This window comes from Pongo abelii, chromosome 1 (genome assembly GCF_028885655.2).
Source record: "Pongo abelii isolate AG06213 chromosome 1, NHGRI_mPonAbe1-v2.0_pri, whole genome shotgun sequence".
NCBI lineage: Eukaryota > Metazoa > Chordata > Mammalia > Primates > Hominidae > Pongo > Pongo abelii.
Genome location: NC_071985.2, coordinates 166,760,777 through 166,786,196, shown reverse-complemented (window position 1 = coordinate 166,786,196; position 25,420 = coordinate 166,760,777). Strand labels below are relative to the sequence as shown.

At 37.7% G+C, this 25,420-nt stretch overlaps 1 protein-coding gene across 5 annotated transcripts in view; it reads left to right on the top strand.

Moving 5' to 3' along the window:
* The window catches only part of PDE4B (phosphodiesterase 4B), a 597,395-nt gene that overhangs the window by 552,589 nt on the left and 19,386 nt on the right, over positions 1-25,420 (top strand). For 3 of the 5 annotated variants that reach the window (XM_024249470.3, XM_054533468.2, XM_054533475.2), the window contains one exon: positions 3,232-3,344. In XM_024249470.3, the coding sequence (XP_024105238.2) occupies positions 3,232-3,344 (113 nt within the window). Of the gene's footprint in view, positions 1-2,550; positions 2,985-3,062; positions 25,255-25,420 lie in introns of those variants that run through there. The other 2 variants (XM_063711972.1, XM_054533485.2) reach the window with 2 other exon arrangements.

Genomic DNA, 25,420 nt, shown 5'->3' with positions numbered 1-25,420 from the left:
AATTAGGATGTGGGATATGTGGGAAGCCCCTGTGTTGTCTTTGCAATTTTTCTGTCAGTCTGAAAGTATTTTAAAATAAAAAGTATATGAAGAAAAAACCGCCATGACAAGTTGAAAGAGAGAATGCAGAAGAAAGGAAAAAACTTTATATTTTAGTATCTTTTATGGCAATTTTACTGCTTTTTGAATAAGGGGCCTTGCACTTTCATTTTGTACTGGACCTTTCAAATTATGCAGCTGATTCTTACTGTAAAATCCCTTATTGAATATGCAATTCAGCTATCTCTCTTTCTTTTCCTCCTCACACTCTTTCCTACCCTTCAATGCCAGGCCTTAGGATTTCTCCGATTGCCATTAGTAGTTCTCCTATGCATCTATCACCTACTAAGAACTGGCTACCATCCTAGGCACTTCATATACTTTATCTTATTTAATCCCTTTATAACTTTATGAGATAAATATTTTATCTTTCTTCTACAGATGTATGAAATTGAGGTCTAGGACTACACAGTAAGTGGTAGAAGAGAAAGTCAATATTCATGATTCTCACTCCAAATCTGGTGCTTTTTTTCACAGTGCTACAGATGGACCATTCAGCTTTCAGGTGCCCAGGTATTTGTAGGATGCTTAGGCAATTTGGTTTCTATTCCTCCAGTTATTTACTGAGTATCTCCTAGGTGCTAAAACTATAAAGTTACATCAGGGAGGCCAGTCCTGAGCTGCTCTGGTCGTTTTCTTTGATTGCATTCATAGGTAGCAGGTGTTTGGTATCCCCCTATTTGGTACACTCTAACCTCTGTGCCCCTGGCTTAGTTACCTTGATAGGAAGACTATAAAGTGGATACAAAGTCTTGACTGTGGATTAAGAATTTGGAAAATGATACTCTAGCATAACTAACATTGCTTCAAAATGTATTAATTTTTGCTTAAACATTTTGATGGCTGATCTGAAGAAGAGAGGACAATGGAGCAAGGTCTCTTCATATCCATTACCTGTTCACCCACATCTCACACTGTACCAACTCTAGAAGTACCTGAGTGCTTGTTCCATGCAGTAGACAATGAATGAGCTCACTGGTGTATCTTTGAAGAGTCCTTCTCTTTTTTAGTACTTCTGCGGGTATAATTACTGTATGTATTTCCTTGGTCAAGCTTGAGTAGAAATCAGATCCCTTTTTTCCTCTGCATAAAGGAGAAATGTGATGTATCATCTTGCAGTCGTTTTGCATGTCAGCGGATTCAAAAGGCTAGGAGCAAGCTGCTTTCTCCCCACTGTCCTGGTGAATGTCTGATATTAGTTACAGAGAACCACAGGTTGTGATGTGGAAGACATGAAGGTAGTAAATCCCCAGCATCTGGGAAGTGGTTGGACTTTTTCCTTTATTAGAGGCAGGGAATGAGAATGGGAGGGTTCTGTCTCTTCAGAAAAAGCTTCCTTGGAAGAAGTGCTCTTCTGGAAGCAAACAGAGGAGGCAAGGGGGTGTTTCGGACACACTAGAGAGTAAGTCAGAGAATCTTCGTGTTGAGGCAGCATTGCAAAATTGAAGAGGAAGAAAGGAAGGAAGGTATGTGTAAGTCTGGCTTGAAATGAGTTTTATTAAAAACACCTCAATTCTTGTCTGCACATTTTTGAAGAGTGTGAAAAAAAATGGAGGAAGTTACCTCCAGTGGTTTTGTGGTTTTTTAAGTATGACATACAGGATATTGAATTTAACCCCTGTTTATCCTGAAGTGTATGAATATTTCGGGGATAAACAAAGCAACTATTCTTTGAAATATGCGTCTGTGGCCAAGTGATTCCAGTTACTTGGAATCACAGTTCTGTTGATTCTCTTTTCTGCTTCAAGTATTTGCGCACCACAGACATAAGATTATTCATATAATAATTTTTAAAAACTATGTGGTCTTGCTAGAATTTCTGTATAAATGTATAAAAATGTCTTTTAAATATGGCAGGAATGTTATATTAGAACTCCATATGAGATTTTACATTTTATTAGTGCCTATTGTGTGTTTGTATTTCAGAAAGCTTGGTAGAGTTTATAAACGCTATTTCTCTCAAAAACAGTCATGTATGTAGGAGAGTCCAAGTGCTTTTTACAACTCTCTGTAGCTTCATTAATTCATCTAGCATTTATAAAGTTTTAATTCAGTGTTTATTAAGATAGATTTCTTAAGCCAGTAACCTGAAGTATTTGTTTAGACTCACAAACTTTTGGATATAAAATGACATGTTAAGGATATGTGAAAAGAATTTTAATTATCTAGCAAAAAAATGTGATTTTCACAACAATATCTTTTGTATGAACCACCAACAATATTTCCAGAAAGTCTAGAGTCTTAGGGCAACAAATCAGAGCCCCCAGCTTTAATCAAAATAAAAATCTGCAGTGTTCACATCTGGCTCCACCTGAAAGTCCGGTTCAGAATTTCCCTGTGATCCTGGCACTTGCAGAAGGGAAGTTTTAGCTTTGTTTAGTATAACAAGAGCTGCAGGACTCCCAGGCCAATAAACGTGTCCACGTAAAACTCCAGACAGCTTCTTTTAGACTGGAGTCTTATCAGGGAGACCTCATTTTCCCTCTAATTAAAGGAAAGATTTAAGGGAGAGAAAGGGATAGCCTATGCCTCTTACTTGTGCGGGTCAGTGTTCGCTGAATTAAAAGTTATTCCAACATGAACACATTCCTCAGGATGAATGACTGCCTAGACTTTGAACGTAATGGTCAACCAGTTTTCACCCGAAGTTTGACTGTTTCATTTAGAAGAAAAGCAAAATGAGAAAAAGCTTTCCTCATTTCTCCTTGAGATGGCAAAGCACTCAGAAATGACATCACATACCCTAAAGAACCCTGGGATGACTAAGGCAGAGAGAGTCTGAGAAAACTCTTTGCTGCTTCTGCCTTTAGTTTTAGGACACATTTATGCAGATGAGCTTATAAGAGACCGTTCCCTCCGCCTTCTTCCTCAGAGGAAGTTTCTTGGTAGATCACCGACACCTCATCCAGGCGGGGGGTGGGGGGAAACTTGGCACCAGCCATCCCAGGCAGAGCACCACTGTGATTTGTTCTCCTGGTGGAGAGAGCTGGAAGGAAGGAGCCAGCGTGCAAATAATGAAGGAGCACGGGGGCACCTTCAGTAGCGCCGGAATCAGCGGTGGTAGCGGTGACTCTGCTATGGACAGCCTGCAGCCGCTCCAGCCTAACTACATGCCTGTGTGTTTGTTTGCAGAAGAATCTTATCAAAAATTAGCAATGGAAACGCTGGAGGAATTAGACTGGTGTTTAGACCAGCTAGAGACCATACAGACCTACCGGTCTGTCAGTGAGATGGCTTCTAACAAGGTAAGAGATGATCTTTTTATTCATTAAAGTGTGATCATGCAGGGAGCTCCAGCTCCCCTCACCCCTGTCTGCAGCAGAGTGCACCAGGGAATGCTACCAACCCTAAGAATATGTTTGTTGCTTTGTCTAGAAGATTCTGTTCCAACGTGTCACACTCTACTTGTGTCTTGATGCTACAACAAAAGTTTAAAATCCTCAGTACGCTTCAATTTCCAGAAACCAAACTTCTCTCTTACTGATGCAGTTTGGAATAGGTTTAAGGTGAGAGATGTCTGTCTGTAAAGCTTCCAAATCAATATAAAATTGAAAGTGCTTTAAAATTTTTTTGCAATTATCAGGAAGCTAAAATCTGAGTGAGTCTTGTTGCATTGCAATCAGGTGTCACATATTTATTTTTAAACAAGAAAGTAGTTTAACCTTCATATATCAATGGGAAAGAATGGTCTGCATTTAAGTTTGATAAATTTCCTCTAAGAAGAAGGATATCCTGGGATTTTCTAAGATTTCTTTTGTGATGCTGGCATGACCTAAGATAGAAAAGAAACAATATGCTTTGTCTCCAAAACCAGAGGTTTTCTTTATTTTAAGTTTGCTGATTTTCATAGTGAAATCATTTAAAATTGCTTCATGCATACTGCCCCCAGAATGGTTTTATTTACAATCCCCACAAAACTTAATGTTGAAGAGCCTTAATTATCTATCATTATATCATTTGTTTAATTAACACCTGGACTTAGAATGCTAATTTATGTAGTGAGAGTTGTTGCTTTTTGTTTGTATTTTTACCTTGGAGAATATTATATTAAATACGTATCGTTATAAAGTTATACAAAGTTATATATGTGTGTGTACACACACACACACACACACACACATACACTTTGTTAAAAAGCCTTACACCATACTTTCATAGGTGCACATTTCAGAGTCCCAGTCATTCTAGTCTGAGGTATCATCTTGTTGTCTACGTTTCTGGGGCTGAGAAGAGATTTTGCTCCACACCTGCCAGCATGCCCTTTCCAGCCCTGAGGTGCACCAGTGAGTGTGTGTCCCTTCTCCAGCTTTCCTGGGGTAAAAGTACCACCTTTGGATCAAGGCTTGCTGGCTGCCACTCAGAGGATCTGCGCAGAGGAAGCAGTGTGTCCTCAGGAGATCCTGAAGGAGGGGAGGGGGGACTCTTCCTACTTGGAACTCTTTGTTTATTGGTTAATGAAAGGGCAAAAATAAGTCCCTCTCTAAAATTCTAGTTTAGAGTTTAAGTTGGAAGGGGAAAAAAAGAAAATAACACATTTGAGGATTAACTATTTATTGACTTTTCTCTGAAGTTCTCAATTGAAGGTTAAACTCAGGGATTTTCCAGGCTGGGGTAAAACTCAACCAACTGCTTCCCCATGAGGAGGGCTTTGCTGTGTAACTTCTCCAAATCACACTGGGACTCCATGTAGAAGGACTTTCATAAGGTTTGAGCCTACTTTGGAGCATTAGCAGACACTCTGTTCCCTGTATTTTGTGGTAATTGACGGCTATGCAAGATGTAGATCCAACATTTATGGGGTAGTTTTTCAACAGCTTTCACCATAGAGAACATGGCAAACTTCAATAGTCACCAAAATATACTAACTAGAATCACCAAGATAAAGCAGGCAATTAACTCCAAGAAAAGAAAAAGAGTACCCCCTGAGAAACTACAAATTGCCATTAATTTTCATTTTGAGTGTCAATATGCTGTAGTATTCTAATCCCATTCATGCCTTGAGTGCTGGAATTAGACATTGACACTGTCTTGCAAATTTATTAAAAATAATCTTATTCAGCATGGTAGTTAGTAAGGCTCTGAGACCAGGCACTCTGTAGACACGGGTGAGGATTCCAATCCCTCAGGCTTCCGCTCCTCCTTTATGGTGTTGTGTGCAGGAAGCAATGAAAGTTGAATAGAGCTAACCCTAACAAAAGGGCTAACCTTCAATGCTGACACAGTTAGCTTAAGTAAAAAGCATGCAGCCTCAGTCATTTTCTAAATCTACAGTGGAAATGTTGTCAGGCAAAGCAATTATTTAGTGCATGAATGATGCCAACTGACAGCTAAGATTAATTTTTAAAAATATCTCTTTACTACTTTTTAAAAAATTATTGATTTTTCAGATAATTGTCTCAGGTTAAGCTTGAGCATAACATGCACCATGACACATATGATATAAGGCAATGAGGCCAGGAAGTGGTGGCTCACGACTGTAATCCCAGCACTTTGGGAGGTCGAGGAAGCACTTTGGGATTGCTTGAGCCCAGGAGTTCGAGATAATGCAATGCAAACATTTTTGGGGCCACCAGAAAGAAATTGATCTACACCAGTTCTTTGGGAACTGAATTATCTGTGGCAAAAAAATTATATTCCATATTCAGTTTTCAATGTTGCTGAAATTATCTGAGATTTCCATCCAAGTTGACATCTTAAAACTTTATCGTGATCATCAATCCCATTACTATGTAGTCTTATTTGGCCATATTTTGCTTACCCTTGTCAACTAAGGAGCCAGTGTAAATCTCTGAGTTGCAGATCTGGAAGTGATGTGAAGAAATGTTATAGAGGGAGTGTACTTATCAGTGGTATCCACTACATTTTTGCAAAAACTCTGTGTTCCTAGTTCTGTTTCAGCTAAGTGGCCACTAAGTTTTGTTTGCAATGTCTGATCTTAAGAACAGTGATAGGTGAAATCATGTTATGCTGAGGGGTATTTGGGAATTACATAAATGCAGTCTATATGCAACTGGTAGAGAGTTAACTGTGTTTGGTGGAGGAAAAGCCGCACCTTTCATCTTTACTTCATCTAGGTAGGGTTGTGCTTTTTTAGTTTGTTTGTTTTCCTTAATCCTTCAAATTTTGAAGAAAACTAAGTGATTCAAATCTCCTAAAAGACTTTCTCAAATGTACTTCATAGCCTAGAGAGTTAGATAGGAAACATCGTCCTCTCTTTGGCCCAAATTTCTCTGATCTCTTAATGCTGGCCACAGTCCAGATGGAATTCCAGAATTTTAGAGAACGATGCTGCCTGGTAGGTTAGTCTTGTAAATTATTTTCCTCCAAGAATTACTAGAAGATGGAATAAGTTCAGCAGAAGTTTTACAAGGCAATGGTATTGTTATTTAAGATGAAAAGGATGGCTAGTGAACCTCCTGCCAGCTGCCCAAATTCGATTAGACATGTTAGAGCTAGCCGTTTTGCTGAACAACAGATTGCCTTCTTAGAATTGTTCATTAATTTTGTGTTTCAATTTTCATCACCTCCTGAATTAGAAGAATTGCCTTACACTTCAGCAAAATGCATCAGAGCATGAGTTTCTCAGTGGCAAAACAGTCAGATGTTTTGAAAACAGGATGCTTTGGCTCTCCATTATAAAAAGAGGAACGGAAAGAGAAACAGTATAGAAAGGAAGAAAGCAAATAGCCTCAGCAGGGTCCCCAGCCCAACAACGGCATAAACAGTGACCTATCTTCCTGACCTTCACTGTGGCTCAGTTCCTGACCTCGTGTCACCAAAGCCAACCAACGTCATTAGAGGAGGATAGGAGGAATGGCGCAGCTGCTGTTAGGGTGACTAGAATTTCCTGTCTGCTTCCTGACAGACGCAGTCAGAAAAGTACAGGGTTGCAACAACAGTGGCTGAGGAAGGACCAACCCAGAACAATCCCAGGGAGGCGTAATTGTGACTGGTGGGGAATGGGGAGGTGTTCCTTCCCTCATTGTACTGAGAAACCTAGTCTTTCACCTAGAATTTTCAGGTGAAAAACGTCAAAAGGGTCATTCTTACCCAGAATGCTAAATGTGTTTCAAAAGATGAACTTACTGTGGTATTCAGAAAGGAGCTATATTCAAGCAACTAGTCACTGTCTTCACTTCCCCCACAAACACCCTCCACTGTCCTTTTCGTTCTCCATTGGTTTTGCTCTGGGGCTGTTTTATATGCAGTACAAAGGTTGGGTGCTGCTGGGTGAAAATGGATATTCTGTTGTTGAAAAGAGTGGCCCTGTGTATTAGTACTTTTTTTTTAGAATGAAGCGTTAGGACCTAGCACTTGAGTAAATGTTTGCTAAGATAGAAATGGGAGATAGATGGTCCTTTTTCTCTTAAGGCATTGTGAAGTCGGCTACAGATAACCATCATGAGGAAGTGAGTCCTCCTGGCTACGCAGGCTTATTTTTCCAGTTCTTCAGGTGCAGCCATACTACAGTACTAAACACAGAGCACAAAGGCAACTAATTGCCAGTGCTCTTGGGTGTGCGGGATAAAGTCACACGATTCTACCAGGCCCCGAGCCAGCTGGGAATTAGGCTGCATGACACTGGATGGTGATCATGACAGGCTGATTGCCCTAATGAGGGGTGAACCATTTTGTATTTAACTGAATAATCAATAACTATGGAAAATGCCAGCTCCCACAGAACTGACAGGAAATGGATCTTACTGGCCAATGGATTCATCTTAGAACTCTGTAAGAGAGAAGGTAGACAGGCGCTCAGTCCTTGAAAGGAATATTCATGCCACTTTTGCCTAAAATGTAATGATATGATTACTGCAGTGCCGCCCTTAGCATAAGATGGATCCATTTGCTGGGCCCTGTGCTGTAATCAGAGGGCCTTAGCCTGGCCTTCCTTCTGCTGCCCTCCGCCCCAGTAAGTAAGGAGTTGGCCGGGCCAAGGGAGCAGCTTTGCTCCCCTCTCTAAACTACATTTTGCATCTGCTGGACCCCCACATTCTCTGTCCAAATGGCTTTGAACCCACTTCCCGGCCATACAAGCCTCTTCCTGGGATGTGCTGCAGGCATACACACCCTTAGGCCTAAGGAGTTTAACCAAGAGGCAGCAATGAGAGGTGTGAAGAGACTTGTGTAGAAGGAACTTGGGCAAGCAAGCTGCGGTCCAGGACTCACGCCGACTGCTCACAGGTCCCTGGAGATGGAAGGACATGGGGAAAGAAGAGGGCCAACCCATATCCAAGGAGTTCAAGAATTCTAAATTCAACCTGACCTTCCATGCTGTTATGGAGGGATATCTGTCAAGGTAAAGGAGATAGCTCAATGTATATCTTTGTATATTTAGACTTATGGTGTGTGGCCCCACACATGATAGAGGTGACCCTAGATTAGAGGGCAGAATAGAATTAAAATCAGTTCTGGTAGCCAGGTGGGCACTCATACATTTTTTTGGTTCCACTTTTCTCTCTTTACTGCTCAAATTTATATAGACTAAATTATGGAGGGAGCAAAATAAAGTGAAAAGAGCCTGGGAATAAGCCATGAGTTTGAGTTCTAGCTCTGCCTTTACTTAGGTATAGTATTATAGACAATAAAACTATTCGGAATCTTTCCATTTTCTCTTCTATAAAACAAAATAGTTGGAAAAGACCCAGCTCTTCAGTTTATTGATTGAATAATATTAGTAAACAACAGAACTACCTTTACAGGTGTATGCAAACATTGTGCTAAGCTCTTTACCTCATTCTGTAATCAATATTCACGGTAACCCTTTGAAATAGGTACTGTTATTATTCCTGCTTTACAGATGAGTAAAGTGAGGCATAGAAAGTTGAAATAACTTGCCTAAGGTAAATCATAGAGCTAGGATTCATACCCAGTCCATCTGACTTACCATCAATGATCTCAATGAGGCATATAAAGATAGAAAAAAGTTTAGAGTTATTTAATAATTCTTCTAAGGGGATTTCGGATTGGTTGGTGGGTGATCTTGTTCTTTCAACTGTGGCAAGCATTAGTGAGGCCTGGTTCAAATTTATATTCTGTAGCTACCATACTCACAGCCTCTAGGACAGCCATTAATTGCCCTAAGCTCAGTCTTCTTGCCTGGGAAGCAGTGTAAGGGGAAAGAGCAATCACAATTACAGAAAATGGTTATAAAGTGCTCATAAAAATGCAAATAATGGTATTAAACTAATCCATTGCCTATTTCAGATCACTTTGCTAACTTCACTATCTGTTTCTTAAAATTCTCCAACATAGCCTAAGATAACATAGTAAAGGTTTGTTGAAAGGACTGTAGACTACCCCCAAATTCCCTTTTTCCCTGCTTCTCAAAATAAAAAGGGAAATAGAGATAAGCTATTCTTATTTTTTAATTTATATGATCATTCAAATGATTGGGGCAATTTCATTATATGCCACAACCTTTCCAAGGCATGGAACATGACCATAAAACAGAGAATTATGCTTCAGTAATATGTAAGGGAAATTTCTGGAAGTAACATGTCCACTGTTTTCCTTGGGCTTTGTCTTCAAATAAAGATGAAAGAGAAGATTAAGCTATTTATTCTCTGTCATTGTTTCAGTTACTCTTTCTATGACAAAATGGTGTTGTATTAGTGAGTATTAGTATTAGTGCAATTCAGTATTCCAAGTTCTAGTCTTCTCAAAACTTAGCAAATCAAAGAGTTTGAAAGTTATTTGGTGCTTTGTAATAAGTTTGATTTGTAATCTGTTTTGTTTTATTTAAATAGTTCTTCATTGGTTTTAACAGAACCATTTCCTTTACTCAATGGTAATCCATTTGGCCCAATCTTTCTGCCTAACTCACTTGAAAGTCCTCAAGTGAGCAAGTCTCTAAAAAACAAGCAGAAATGAAGTAAGAGGACATTGCCTTTGATTGTTTTACCTCTGGCTAGCTGATAAGAGAGCATAATAGTCTCAAAATCTGATAAATAAATCATTTTAAGGGGAGTATCTTTCTCCACATTGGGGAAAAAATAATAGTTATGTTTAGATTGTCAAATGTAAATGTAAATGTAGAACACTAGTCTTGAAAAATAGAATTCAACCCATTAGCAGAATAAATGTTTAGTCTCCATTTTTTTAATACTTTTTTCTCATCTTTTTAAAATTGTTTAGTTTTTTTTTTTTTTTTTTTTTTTTAGAATATGTCCGAGTCTAAATGGCTCCTAGGTTCTATGCCATTGTTATCTATGAAAGAAAAACCAAGGGTGGCGCTTGCATTTGCAGTATTCTTCCAAAACATTTTTCTTCTGAGTAAAAGTGTGCTCAACAAGTGGAGATAGCTCAGACATCTGGAAGCCAGGACTTACTAAACAAGAAGATGCCAGGGCAAATTTGTGCCACAGTCAATAGGTTTCACACTCTTGAAGGCATGGTGCCAGTTGTCAATGTGCTTTCCTGAGCATCCTTTCCCTCTAGCATTTTTCAGGGACCTACCAGCACCTCTCTGTCTTGCCCACTTGTACGTGATGTTTCCCTCAAGTGGTGCCAAACTGTTTAGTCTCTTGTATATTTCACTGTAACTTCCTTTGTTTGATTGACTTTAAAGTAGCCAAGTGCTTCCACAAAGAAAGGACTGTTAAGTTATTTAGAAATGAAGAAGACAGTAAAACTCCTGTTTCTTTCGTTTCTGTTTTGGGAAGTGCCTGATAATTTTTTCTTCTTATGGAGTAGATTTTAAAGCTATAAATCATGCCATTCTGTTCATCAGTCACTTGTTTCCTTCTGCTAATTACTTGCAATTTTAAAATGTATCAATTTTGAAATCTAGAGCCCCCAAAGATTGAAGTTTAGCAAATTTATTAAAATAAAATGTATCTTCATGGCTCAGTCACTTTCATCTTCTAATTTTTTTAGCTACTCAAAATAATTATAATTTTTAAATTAACTATGAAATACTTTACATGGCCGCCATCCCCTCACTCTTTGCTAACAGCGTAGTGCATGATGTTTTAACTTTAAGCAATTATAAAAATGAAATTTGAATACACATACCGGGAAGTAAAAATGACTAAGCCAATGTTTAAATTTTAGATTTAGACAAGAGGTGTTGGCATTTGATATCTAAAAAGATAGATTTTAAGTAGTTGTTTTAGAAAGAAAATAGTAAAAAGAAAAATTATCGGTAAATAAAAATAGATTTCCAACTCAATTATATAGGCTGTGCTAAAGCCAATCAGACAGGGCACAGTGAAGTATTAATTTATCAACTATCTAATGTCTTTGGTCACTATTGATGATGAAATTTGATACATCAAACCAAAAAAGATCTAAACATTTTCTTTCCAGTTATAGTTTTACATGTTTACATTAGACAAAGTCCTAAAACTTTAAGCCAGAAGAGAGCCTTAAGTATTACTATCTATTTCTATTTGAAGTCATTTTATAGATGAGAAAATGAGGTGGCTTTTGCCACTAATAACAAGTGAGGATTAAAGTACCTAATGTACTCCAAATAACTTTGTAAAATATAGAGCACATTCTAAATGAAAAGTAATTTTATTATGGCATGACTTCTCCAAAGTCTTAAGGTGAATTAGTGGGATTCAGGTATTAAAGTATAGGTCTGATCATAAATCTGGCTTGTTGTTCATCTTCAGCAAAAGGCTAGATATGTTTGAGAAAGACATGGGACATTCTCTCTTTTGTTTACATTGACTTTTACACTTCTCATTCTTCATTTACGTTTCTTGAGTAAAAGGTATACATAAGTGTCTTAATAATTTCAAGTAAGAAGAACTAATTTAGTATGCCTGAAAATTTAGTGATCAAAACATAGCAAGAACTAGTTGGAGTGAGTTACTTTAAATGCACCTGGTTTTAATTTCAGAATTTTTTAAAAAGTCTTAAATTTTTGAGGCTTTTGATTGTTGTTTGCTTTCTCACTAATTCCAATGTCAAAGTTTAGGTAGTAAAAATACCCTGTGGTTAGTGTAACTGCCCTTAACTTCTTTCTATTTCTTTCTTTCCTCTCTCTGAAACTGAAGATGATAAATTGGAAAGTTTTACCACTTGGATTGGTAAGCCTTGGGTTCTCTCTGCCACTTTGCAGAGCTGTTAGCATGGAACGTTGAACTTGAGATGGTGATTCCAGTTTGACCCTCTCCCTACACCCTAGAATGTTTCTGCACAATGAACCAGATTATGTAAAGCTCTCACAGCTCAAATATGATTTCTTGACTCTTGAGTCATATTACCAAGATCCTAGTGGAGTTAGGTACAATGGTGTTGGCAGTTGCCTTGTAAATAGTTTAAATCAAATAAGTCTAATTCACAGCATATAGAGACACATTTTTATGTATTTAGCTAACTTAAAATGAGTCTTAGTATGTGTAGACCCCTGAGTTAAACTGACACTGCAAGTATTTTGCCATAAAATTTGGATAAATAATAAACCATTAATGTAATTATTTAAATGTGGGGAAAAATCAAGGGAAAATGACTCAAGGAATTGAGCATCTTGGGATAATATTTATTAAGGGAAATTATTCCAGAAGATCCTTGACAGTCTAATGTTAGCTCTTTTTTCTCCATAATTTCTAATCATTATTTATATTACGAAGTAGAACAAAGTAAAAGAAGATTCCTTAGTATATAATGTAAGAAATGAAAAGAAAATTTCTAGTTCTTAAGTGAGTAAGAAAGCTTAGTGTTTTGGTTATTGGAATAAGATATAGAAAACATGAATTAAAAAGCTAAAATGAGGCTGGGCGCAGTGGCTCACGCCTATAATCCCAGCACTTTGGGAAGTCAAGGTGGGCGGATTACTTGATGCCAGGAGTTTGAGACCAGCCTGGCCCACATGATGAAATCCTGTCTCTAATTAAAAAAAAAAAAAAAAGAGAGAAATCCCCCCCGCAAAAAATTAGCTGGGCGTGGTGGCACACACTGTGATCCCAGCTACTAGAAAGGCTGAGGCAGGAGAATCACTTGAAACCCGGAGGTAGAGGGCAGTGAGCTAAGATCACATCCACTGAACTCCAGCCTGGACAACAAGAGTGAAACTCCATCTCAAAAAAAAAAAAAACAAAGCGAAAATGAGGCCGGGCCAGTGGCTCACGCCTGTAATCCCAACACTTTGGGAGGCCTAAGAGGGCAAATCACTTGAGGCCAGGAGTTCAAGATCAGCCTGGCCAACATGGAGAAACCCTGTCTCTACTAAAAACACAAAAAATTAGCCAGGCGCAGTGGCACATGCCTGTAGTTCCAGCTACTGGGGTGGCTGAGGCATGAGAATCGCTTGAGCCTGGAGGCAGAGGTTGTAGTGCACCAAGATCGCACCACTGCACTTCTGCACTCCAGCCTGGGTGCTGGGTGATGGGAGTGAAACCCTGTCAAAAAAAAAAAAAAAAAAAACGAAAGTGGAGATTTTATTGAGGGAAAATCCATTTGCAGGCTAGGAGAATCATTTGTGTATAAAAAGGAAAGGCACAGATTTTTTTTTTTAAAAGAGAGACTAAAATTTTTAGTAGCTCCTCTTGATTAAAACAGTGGACTTCCAACTTCCTCTCTACCCTCAATGTCAGAAAATCTATGGAAAATATGGCTTAAGAATATTATCATCACTTGAGAATAAAGAAACAGAGGGATTTACCCTCTATCTTCGTATTCCATTGCCTAGAAAACTTCCCCTTGGCTCAAACATGTCATCAGATCAGACCCTGTGCTATGATTCTGCTCTTAGGACGCCAAACTGTGGGGCTTTTTTTTGAAACCCTCCCTTAGCTATTCTAACTTCCATAACATTTTCATAGGCCATCCTCTTACCTATCTTATCAATTAATACCATAACTAACATTTTAGTTATCTGGGATTTTATTTAGGTCTGCTTAGATTGCAAGTTTGAATGTTTGAGACTCCACTTTCCTTGCAGGATTCAGGCTAATACATGCCAAGGAGGCTTAGATTTCTTTCTGTTTAATTGTAAGGATGGAAGTGAAAAGCAAAGAAAGTTTTTGTCAGTTGGTGGTAGTTGATTTTTGGTTTATTTTAAAAAGCTGTCTGCAGTTTTCTTGATCATTTAAGAAATTTGTTGACATGGGACTTTTAATAGATTATCCTGCTTTTAAACAATGCTGGCATGGGTAATGACCTCACTGGTGGGCACAGAACAATAATAAAGATAGAATTTTTTTTTTGGTATTTTCAAAAAATTTAAAGTTATGAAACATTTTTAGACTATCCAGTGACAACATGCATTTCCAGTATACTTTTGTGTGATGGTGAGAAGCTAGGGACCTTCTAATGGGTCACTAATGAAATGGACTCCAACTCCCACTCTGGATCTCTCACTCATAATCCACAAGGATTAATTTAACCTGCCAGAGGCTACCCATTTAGCAAGCTGAAAGGACACAGTGCCCCCCAATGCCTGTAGCCCTTGTCCGCTGTGATTGCTATTGCTGGCTTCATTCTATAAGTGAGTCAGATGATTTAGATACATATATGTTTACTAATGCAATGGGTATGTTTTTCTTGGCCAGGCTCAGTATATTATTTGTGTTCTTGTCAGGGAGAGCTACCAGTGAATTTTTTCCTGCTGTATTTTAACACTCAGGAACTGGTTGTGCAAAGTTTATTTGCATCTTTCTTGTGCATTGCATGGGAGTGTCCTTGAGAATATCTTGTCAAGATTTGCTAGTATTGTTTTTTAAATATTTAAAAATCAGTATCATTTAATTTCAGAGAATTTGCTTCAACTTATTGGAATTAATTAAAAATGCTTTTGTATTTATATTTTTTCTTTTACATATTTAAAGTATTAAGACAAAATCATTGTCTAATGCTGTCTGCCATAGTAAAATTTTCAAACTGAGAAAGGTCACATACTGCTTTTCAAGACTCTTTAGGCCCCTTAATACAATGCTAAAATAGAAGAACTTTGTCAAAAATAAACAAAAGTATGAACTCCTTGGTAGGAGTAGATTCTCTTTGTTTTAAAAAAGTTAAATACATTGTGTTAAAATGAGCAAAATATGAGCTCCTTTTTGTAAAGTTAATAAAGGAGGAATAGAGATTAGGAAAAATTCAGAAATTTCCGATCACTGCTTTTCAAATCTAACCACATGATCCAGGACTTCATTTCCCAGAAAACTCTGCATCTGCCCGAGGGAACATTAGTTATGAGACAGTGCAGAGATTTCTAAGGCCCATTTCTTCACTTAAAGTTTATTTGCTCTCAAAGCTTCCTGTGGTACCAGGATAGAGCATTAAATAGCGTTATTCTCTTTGAGTTATAGCTCTTTCTTATTTTCGTGTTGTTAGATCCAATGTAGCATGGTAATAAAACATATTTGAAGCATCCCTTCCTGCATACACAGCGCTCTTACCTGTGTTCTCGTATGACACTCACCCTGAGGAAGGTCTTATTGTATCCCCATTTTCAGATATGAAACTGAGATTCGGGAAAGATAACCAATTTGTCCAAGTCCTTTACCTACTAAATGGCAAGATGTAGAATCAAATCTTGTTCTCTTTGCTCAAAAGTTGAATGATTTAAAAATAAAAGTTAAAGGGAAATCCACAATTTAATTTATTATATTCTCATATAACTTGTTAACAAAACATATCATCATAGAATTTTAAAGCTAGAAATCAACGAAGTCTTGTTTTTCAGACCTCAGTTTAGATATCATCTCTTTAGAAAGACCTTCTTTTATTACCCTAATTCAGCAGCTTGTTGGTTTTACAATTTACTATCACAATTTATGGTTTTTGGTTTTGATCATGGAACTTGGTTTTTACTGATATCTTTCATTAGACTGTAAAGTTACTGAAGACATGAATTGTGTCTACCATGTTCACTAGTGAAGCCCCAGCAGTTAGACTAGCTATAGGCACACGGTAGGCATTAGAAAAAATATTTTTTGATCAATTGCATGAGGTTCAGAAACTTAATCTAATTTGTCCAGGACCCAGGTATTTGTTAGTGGTAAATCCATTAGAACCCTGGAATCCTGTTTCCTGTTGTGCGGCAATGGCTACATGTAGGGTCCTGCCATGCCTAATTCCAGCTTTCTAATTGTTAGGTTGCATGAGAAACCCTCATCTGGTTCCCAATGACCCCCCGCCAAAGTATCCTGAAAAAAGGGAAAGCTTATTCCTACCCTTCTCTTTCATCCAGAGTCAGATAACAAAGAACAAAGTTGTCAGGGACAAATGCTTGCTTCCTGTGAGCAGAAATGTGAAGCACGGTTTTGGTTGGGGTTTTTGTTGTTCAGTTGGTTTTTGGTTCAGTTTTGCAATATTTGGCTTACTATTCTCTCAAAAAGTCTGCATCCTGTGGACAAGAATCTAAGCCCTTTGGAGACTGGCAATGGCTATTCCACACTCTCTGGGGAGCCTATTTATGAGCACATGTGTCTGTAACTCAGCCACTCTCCATATCTGTTGGAGAATAGCAGCCTAATTATCTGCCATCATTTGGTTATGTTTTTCATTCCTGGCATATTGGTGACACTCCTCTCACCTCAGCCACATATTCAATTAATTCATGTGTTACCACATTGAGCTTAACTGTGAAAATCTGAGCAAAATGCATACTTGGTGCAGTTATCCTTATGTCAGGTAGTCTGTGGTCAGTCACAGCTTTTAGCCAATAGATAAAAAGTTGTAAAGTGTCTTAATTTGAGAAAATTGGCTAAACCAAAGAAGCATGAATGGATAGTTACCAACAGCCGGATTTCTCCAAATAAACTCTTTTTTTACAGTATAACTTAAACATAAGGCCATTTTGAGTTATGGTGCTTTTCATTTGACTTGCTTCATCTATCTTTCTGGCAATTCTTGTTTACGCTCCTTAGACTGGTGAATAATCTAAACGTCAACCAGAGAGTCTGAACTTCTATGAGTAACTCATGTGTCACATAATCTATGTGACATAGTACTGCATCACACCTGCAGCAGCATGCTATGGGAATTCTGTACTTAATTATATATGCTGCTGTCAACAATGAAAAGAAGGTGTTCAAGTATCAAAGAACCAACGGAAACTTCCACCCAAAAGCAAAGCCAAAGTGAGAAAGGTACCATGAGCTCAGATTATTTTGAAATTTACAGATAAAACCTAGCTTCAAGTACAAATACTGTGGAAGAAAGAGCACGCACTTGGTCTCAGACACCTTGGCAGCCACTTTACATGTTATTCCTAATCTTCCCATTTCAAAGATAGAAAATTCTAGTCTCTAAGAGACTCAATGACTTGCTAAGTTTCTCAGACTAAGTTACAGTACATATTTTATTTCCAGACTCAGTTGAATTCTCAGATGCTCCTATGTCATATTTTATTTCTGGACTCGGTTGAATCCTCAGATGCTCCTATATCATTCTATTATGAGGTTGGGTTAGCTGAGGTCACTGGTAAGGCAAACCTGCAACCAGCACCCCCTCTACATCGTGTTTGCAGTAGAAGCTGCCTCTATAAACCTTCCGTGAACCCAACAAACCTATACATCTTGAGGTACATTGTTGTTCAAAGCATCTCTCCATCTCTTCTAAATTATGATAGCTAACAATGGAAAACACAAAATACATAACAAGCCCAACTACCTTTTTTAATAGGATAAAATTGCATAAGAAATTGCTAAGTCTATGATATTTATGTCTATTTTATAACTATGTTATGAAACTATTTTCATCTTTTATAGTTTTAGTTAATAGTTTATATGTGCAAACCTCCAATCTGTTACAAATTTTCCTCAATTTGCTGGTGCATACTCTAGCTTAGGGATTACTGAAATATCAAAACACATAATAATATATATGCTTTCAGGGTAGAAAAGGATAGATCTATGTACTCCAAAGTTTTCTTTTTTTTTTGATAGGCCCTAGAGTTGATCTTGAAAATTGCCTGATTAGTAGGCTGTCCCAGCCCTGAGAAATCGCTAATCCAGAAGTGGCAATTCCCAAGGCAGGTTTTGAAGCATTCCATTGTCTTTTACCTCAAGGGATGTATGAAAGTCACTAGCTGAAATCAATACAATTAATAATAAACACAATGTATTCTACGTGGTGTTTTTAAGGAGTAGAGTAATAATCTCAAAAACAAGCTATGATAGATTTTTGTAGCTGCAAAAAATATTAGAAACTTCAATAAGGCAGGATTTAAAACAACCTAAGAGGTACTATAGACTGAAAATGGAATTCACTTCTTAAAGAGAATCATGACCAATACGTAAGGGTTACGAAAAGAAAGCAGAATATTTGAGTGGTAGTTTCCCTGTTCTGTGTAACTACTTTCACCTCAGATATGAAGGTCCTAAAACATAGATGTTATTTTTCACTAGTCAGGAAAGGACACTAGACTGGATGGTCTGTGGGTCTGATCCACGGTAAGTCTTCTGACTGTTGAAAAATACTATAAGTTGTAGAGCTTCTAGCTGCGAAATGTTTCAAAATAAACCTTTGTCATCTACTTTGGAATCATATTAATGCCCTGTGTCCTTGGAATTGACTCTAGAAGCTTTCAGTTAAATATTAACCATTATACCTGTACAGAAAAAGTTGTAGAAAGGCTTAAAAGGAAAAACAAAAGAGTAACTGAATAATGTACCTTGATTCCTTGATTTTTCTCAGTTACTATGATGATTTTTGTCATCTGTTGAAAAAGGTTTCTGCTAAATTTAATTATCAGACCATCATCTCAAATCTTCAAAGTTCCTTTTTTTGTCTTTCTCTATTAACAGACAAATTAAAAGGGAAGGATCAAGTATATGAAATGAAATTGTGATGCTCCAGGAACAGTTTTAGGTCTTATGTTTCTCATTGGAAGAAAAGTCCTCTGTCAAAAAGAAAATTTCGAAAAGTTTAAATTATCTAAAAATATACAGTGCCCCTAAACCTAACATATATAATGAGTGTATGGCCTGGAAATCCAATCTCTTCATAGGCTATTCGGACATGCAATATCAGGACCATACTTACAGTTAAAAAAAAAAAAAAGATAAAGAAAATTCTTCTTTATCTGAATTCAAATTTAACTGTGTGCCCCGAATTTTTATTTGCTAAATCTGGCAACCTTATATATGTGGAAACATAATATAGTTTATAAATATTATATATATAGTTTAAAATGCATAGTGAATATAACAGTCTTTAGGTATAAATAGTTACAGTATCTTTTGTGCATTTGATGACATCACTACAGCAACTTTCAGAGTTGAGAGAATGTTGGATCAGGAGAAATTGCTATAAACATTCTTATGGGAATCACTTTGGGTCTAGGAAATGTCAATTTTTTAGTGTTCCAATAATGTGTGTTATATCATCTCTTGAGAAGTTTTCAGAAATTCTGAGAAAAATGGACAGCAGAAAAGGGTTAGATAGATAGGAAGAAATATCTAATAATTTGGGGGGAGCTGTTCAAGCCCTAATCTCGGTTAGGAGATTAGTTATAGAGCAGCTATATTCAAATTTGTTTGATCTTTTGATATTTTTCAATTCTGTATGAAGGCATTAATGGTTTTTCCCTGCTTTGCCTTTTAATATGTCACTTGAACAGATACTTGTCCTCTAACTAGCAAGTAGAATTGATTCTATTGTTGCTTCATCATAATTTTTGATGCAGAATAATGGTAGATATATTCATGCTTGTTTTTCGTTGGATACTTACTTATTGATTACTAAATTGCTGAGCAGTTAAGAAAAGAATCACTCAATTCTAACATGTTCAGAAGAGTTTCTTTCTGATTTGGCACATGGACAGTGAGAATGATCTCACTGTGTTTGTTCCCTGGCACACCAAAGGTTTGCTGCAGATGTTAGTACAGCAGAACTTGTTTGCTAAGATGACCCATTATGGAACACTAGCTGATTAAGCAGAAGTTAATGGACAATTGCATGTCCATTATTACTTCTTTGACCATGCTACCAACTCAATTCAATTGCACTTGCTTTTCAAATAAGACAAACCTGTCAATAAAGAAACTGGACATCAAGTTTCAAATGATTGGTAGAGTTTATAGGGAAACACAAAAAGGAGGGAAGAGATAAGATGCACATTGTCAAATAATCTGAAATGTTAAGAATTGTGGAAATTGTGAGTTTCATAAGGAGTTTTAGACAAATCACACTATATCCCCTATTCTGTTTATTTCTTTTTCATTTAAAACTTAGATTTGCTTTACTTCTTTGGGTCTTCATTTCTTCCCATGCAAAATTCCTGAAAGTCAAAAGGAAGATTAGAAGCTAGCCATTTTACCACTAAAGAAACTGAGCCCCAAGAAGTTAATTCAGCTTACCCAAGATTACATATTTGCTTAGGGCCAGAGCTAAGACAGGGACAGACTCTGTTTACTTCATTTCTCACTAAACTGTACCACTGCAGTTTCAACTTCTTTCTACCACTACTAGCATTCTGTGCCTTCAGGAGGAATTTTCAGCCCCTTCACTTTCCTGATGCCCGGGAATTCTTTTTAAGTTATGACTAACAAAGTATAAAACATGAGTCAAAAGTTAGTCCCTAATAAAGTCATTGTGACTTTAATGACTTCGGCAGTTGTTTCATTCTGCAAAAACAGGAAGATCCCACACAATAAGGCGCCTGTCTCACAGCTGGGCTCCTGCGTAGACGGCCACCCACAAGAGTAACTAACTGCTGGGGCTGCCTTCCTCTCTTTGACACCTTTTTATTCTCTGTTCTTACAGTTCTCTCCTACTGACCTCATCCTGAGATTATCCATGAGAGAAAGGTACCTGCTTTAGCTAGTCTTTGATAGGGTGAAGAATAGTTTTAATCACTTAAGAGTCACTCCTAAGTGATTTTCAGGTCACCCTCAACAGGCCTAAATTAGTCTTAGAAGAAGCTCTTTCATGGGCTTTATACTAGCTTCTTGTGTTATCACTATTCTGGACTGTTTTATTCTCAAAAACATAAAATCCCCAAATTTTAGATTTGAGAAGAGCCTGCGATCATTCCGGTTCACTCCTCCTATGTGATTAGTTTAACTAAGAACTCATTACCAAGATAGTGCCTATCTTGCCTGCGGATCTCTGCATAAAGCTCAAACTAATTCTCCCATGAGAAATATAGAAAAGTGAAGAAGTGTCCTATCACTTCAGAAGAAACTGGCTCAGAAGAAATAATCTCTGTATGCAGTGTTGAAACTGAAGAAAAATTGAAGCCATCAAACAAAATGTTCCTATCAAGTGTAATTGAATTTTAGCTTTTATTACCTAGTCTCTACTTTTAAAATAACTTTTCACTATTAAAGGAACTTATTGCAAAAATCAGACAATTTTATAGAAAAGGTATATTCTAGGCCAATAATATTAAATCACGTATCTAGAAAATATACCTTCTTCCCTTTTCAAAAAATAGCTGCAATTTCTAGCAGTGTATGTGAATCTAGTATTGGGCATAAGCTTAAGAAGGCATCGGAGGAATTTTTTGTTACTAAGAATTTATTTACAAACTTTGCTTGTCTGTGTTGAAAAGGGGCATTGGCCATTTCCTCTGGGGACATTATTTCTAGGTAGGCTGTAACAGGGTTTTCCTGTGAAGGCAGATTCTTAGGGAAAATAGTATCTGTGTACATGAGATGGTAGAGACACATTTATCTTTAAAATAATGTGTTCCTGTTTGTGGATTTCTCTACCGCACTTAATAAAGTAAATAATGCTCGTTTTCTTCCAATCCAGTAACTCCTTGGGGCACAGTTTCACCCAGGAGCTATTTTACCTTCGAGTCTGGATGAAATATGTAACTTAATAAATAGACTCCAAAAGTCTTACACTATGAAACTCTGAGGGATGATAAATGCTTCCCTTCCTTTGTTATGGTCTGAAGCATTTTCAATTTGAGTTGTTTTCCTCAGTCATGTAGAGGGAGTTTTGTTTTCTGGGAAGTCTTGGTTGCTGGTAAATAATGTGTCCAAACTGTAGGAGGCAACCACAGAATTTATCATACAAGTATGAAATGTTAGCGTTGATCATTCTCATTTTACACATGAGAGGTGATGTAACTACACAGGAGAGTGAGAGCTGAGAATGAAAAGTCAAGATTTGTCTACTACATTGTGGCTGCCTCTGGCTCAACAGAAACACTCCCATGTGGGAGTCAGATGCTGAAAGCCCAACTAAGCCTAGCTCCTCAACTGTCTCCTCAGGCTTAACTTCAAACATAATTCATATCTATTCTATTTCTTAATGTGTCTCATCACACAGTTAAACACTAGTCATACTAAGTGGACTCTACATATACTAGAATGTAAAAGATACCCTTCCACCCCCCACCATCTGCTCCTTGAAGGCCATGTCTGCCTTTCTTAGTTTGTACAGAGCCCAACATAAATGGGCCCTTCATAAGTGCCTTTTGATGAGAGCAATGATTGCCTTCATGTCAGTGTGGTTGGGCCCTCCCTTATGGAGGAGGAAAACCAACAGTTGTTGCTAAGCAACATGTAAAGGACTAGGTTAGTTTCTGACACTAAGTGACCGCCATTTGCATACTTCGCCATGTTGTGTGTTTTATGGTTGCCTTAAGATGACTTTGTTTTTTGGTAGCATTGCTGTGCCCTTAGCAAAAGGCTTATAGGAGAAGTAGTTTAGGCCTGGGAAGGAGGAAGGTGATATTCATCTGTTAATGACTTACATGAGTACACTGATTCCTTCAGTAAACTATGCGGGAAAAGTGAGGAGTTTGGTTTATTTTCAGCCCTGCAGCTGAGAGCCACCTCCCTGATTCCATATTGAAAGTGATTGACAATGTATCCCAACAGGGTCCTGTGGCAATGGGAGAATATAGAAAGAAAATAAACAGAGAAGTCTTTCCTCTTATAGCCCTTTATGATTCAGTTTCTACCTGCTCCTATCTTCTGAGCAGAGATGCTGATACAGCTAATAAAGAACTGGTCCTACCCTCTCTAGACTGTTTGCTGTTGTGGTTAAACAACATGCCCTGATATATCTATTCCTACTAGAATGAAAGCTGATTAAAAGCATGAAAAGAGTTTTTGTTTGTTCCTTTGTTTTTTTTCACTGCTATATCATCACTCTTTTCCCTGGTCATTTTAGGTATTCAGTAAATGGTTGGCAAATACATGAAAAAAGGGCATTATTGAACTAATACAAACCTGATTGACTCTAAAACATTCCTAAGTATTTCAGAGAGACTAAAGGAGCCAAAATGAGACAATTGTTTGAATGTTATATTTGCCTAAGTCTAGTGCAGAGAAAATTATGGAAGAAATCATGTCTCTAAGCTTTTTACAAAATATTTTTACAATGATCCAATTAAAGTTTACTTCTTTGCCAAAATTCAGCTTATCTGTCAGAGCATATAAACTTGTTTTCTTCAGCTTCTGAGTCTTCAGCCTAGGTGCTTGTCTTTTGAGGATTTAAAATGAGAGGCCATTGTGACTGAGCAGTTGTGTCTTTAAAACTAAATAATTTGGAATTCATGTGATTCACCTGGGATTCAAAATTGCACAGAGGTTCAATAAGTAAAATACACTAGCTGAGATGATTGATTCAGAGATGCCTGGTTACAAACATATTGTATCATGGGAAACACACACACATACGCAAGCAGGGTTACCCAGAAGGAGGACGATTGGACATCTTTGAGAACAATGCATGGTGCAATGAGCCAGCAGGCAGAAATACTGACTTGCATTGGCTTCACCTCCAAAAGCCAGGTCTCCTAGGCACAGGCGATGGCGTGACCCCGGGCTTGGATGCTTGAAATAAAGCTATTGTTGGATGCGGATGCTTATTTGAAAGGGGAATGCCTCACAGGAAAAAGAGCCAATTGCAAGTTGGGGTTGTTGCCATGGTGATTTGCTATTCCTTCAACTTGCTATAAATGAAATCCTGGTAGTACAGGGGTAGGGTAACAGAGGGGAAAGATGAGGAGGGAAATGGGATGAACCTGGGGCGGGGAATCCCACTGCAGTAAAGCTCTAGTGTTTCCCCTTGCCTGTGCTTTAACGCTGACAAGGAGAAGGGAGGGGCTGAGAAGAAGGGAGAGAGAAACCTGCAGGGAAGGAATGACTTTCTCAACATGCCCTGGATTGCTAAAATAAAGTAAAAATTAATTTAAATCCTCAGATTTCTAATGTGAGTTAGAAGATGTAACACTAAATCTCAAACAAGTCACCATTCTTTCAGTAAATGAATGTTCATGTTTCCTAACACACTCTGGATCCTAGATGGAAAGGTTAAAAGAGTTTAATACATTTGTCGAATGCAATCTAAAATGCATATTAATGAGCTGATGGAGGGTAGAAACTTACACGCTGCATAGGAAGTACTTTTCAAATAAAATAAATTAATTCCATTCCCATTCATTTTACTATGAAAAGAGGCTAAATGCATTGGCACACGCTTGGTGTGTGCAACAAATAATCCTCCAAAAAGCTAGTTCACAAAAATTCTTGTGTACCGGCAGCCTAGTCTGAAAACAGCCATGGTCCTAACCTTTTTTAAATGTTTGTTTAAATGTTCAGAAAGTCGATTAATCAAATGCATCATCACTTTGATCAATTAGAGCGGCTGGATTTTTGTGCAGAGGCTGCATCTGCAGAATTCTGGTCTGCAGTGGAGAGAGAGGGTTAAGGAACACCTAGCTGAAATGGGGGAGGGTACCGACTTCAGATTTACTTAAATATTCATGGGGCTTCCTCCATTTTAATCTTCTCCTTTTTAAAAGATGGCTGTGTTTCCTAGTCTGGCAACTCCTCAGGAAAGAAGAATTGCTTCTTCCTTGCAGAGTTCAGCTGAGTAGGACTAATGTAGAAGAGTGGAAACCCCTTCGGCCACCAGGGCTATTCATAATTCATAAGTGCTTCAAACCAGCCAGCTGAATACATTTGGACAGGCTCTTGCTCCTTCGTGCAATTCCTGATTTCATTACTCTCTTCTGCCAGGAAATAAGCAGGGAGCATAGGCTTCTTGCAAGAATGGAGTGCGAAGATGGGCTTTGTTTGGCTTAGGAAATGCCATACATTTTGGAGGTTTTTGTCTTTTCTAAGTTTTGATTATTTTATCACTGAATCTGCAGGGCTTTCCTGATCCTTTCGGGATTGCTCTCTCAGAACTGTGAATTCTTTCAAAGGGATTTGTGGATTGTGGCAAGGAGAACATTCCAAAATGCCTGAGGCAAATTATTTGTTATCTGTATCTTGGGGTTACATCAAGGTGGGTTAATTTGATTGTGTTCTGTGTCTTTGATAAAATGTGAAATGTACCTCTGTGTGTTTTTTTGTGAAGTACAGGACATCTGTAATGATTTGATTTATGTGTTCATTTAACCCACTGGGACCTCTTATTTTGAAATAAGAGCATGTTATATTACATTTTATTT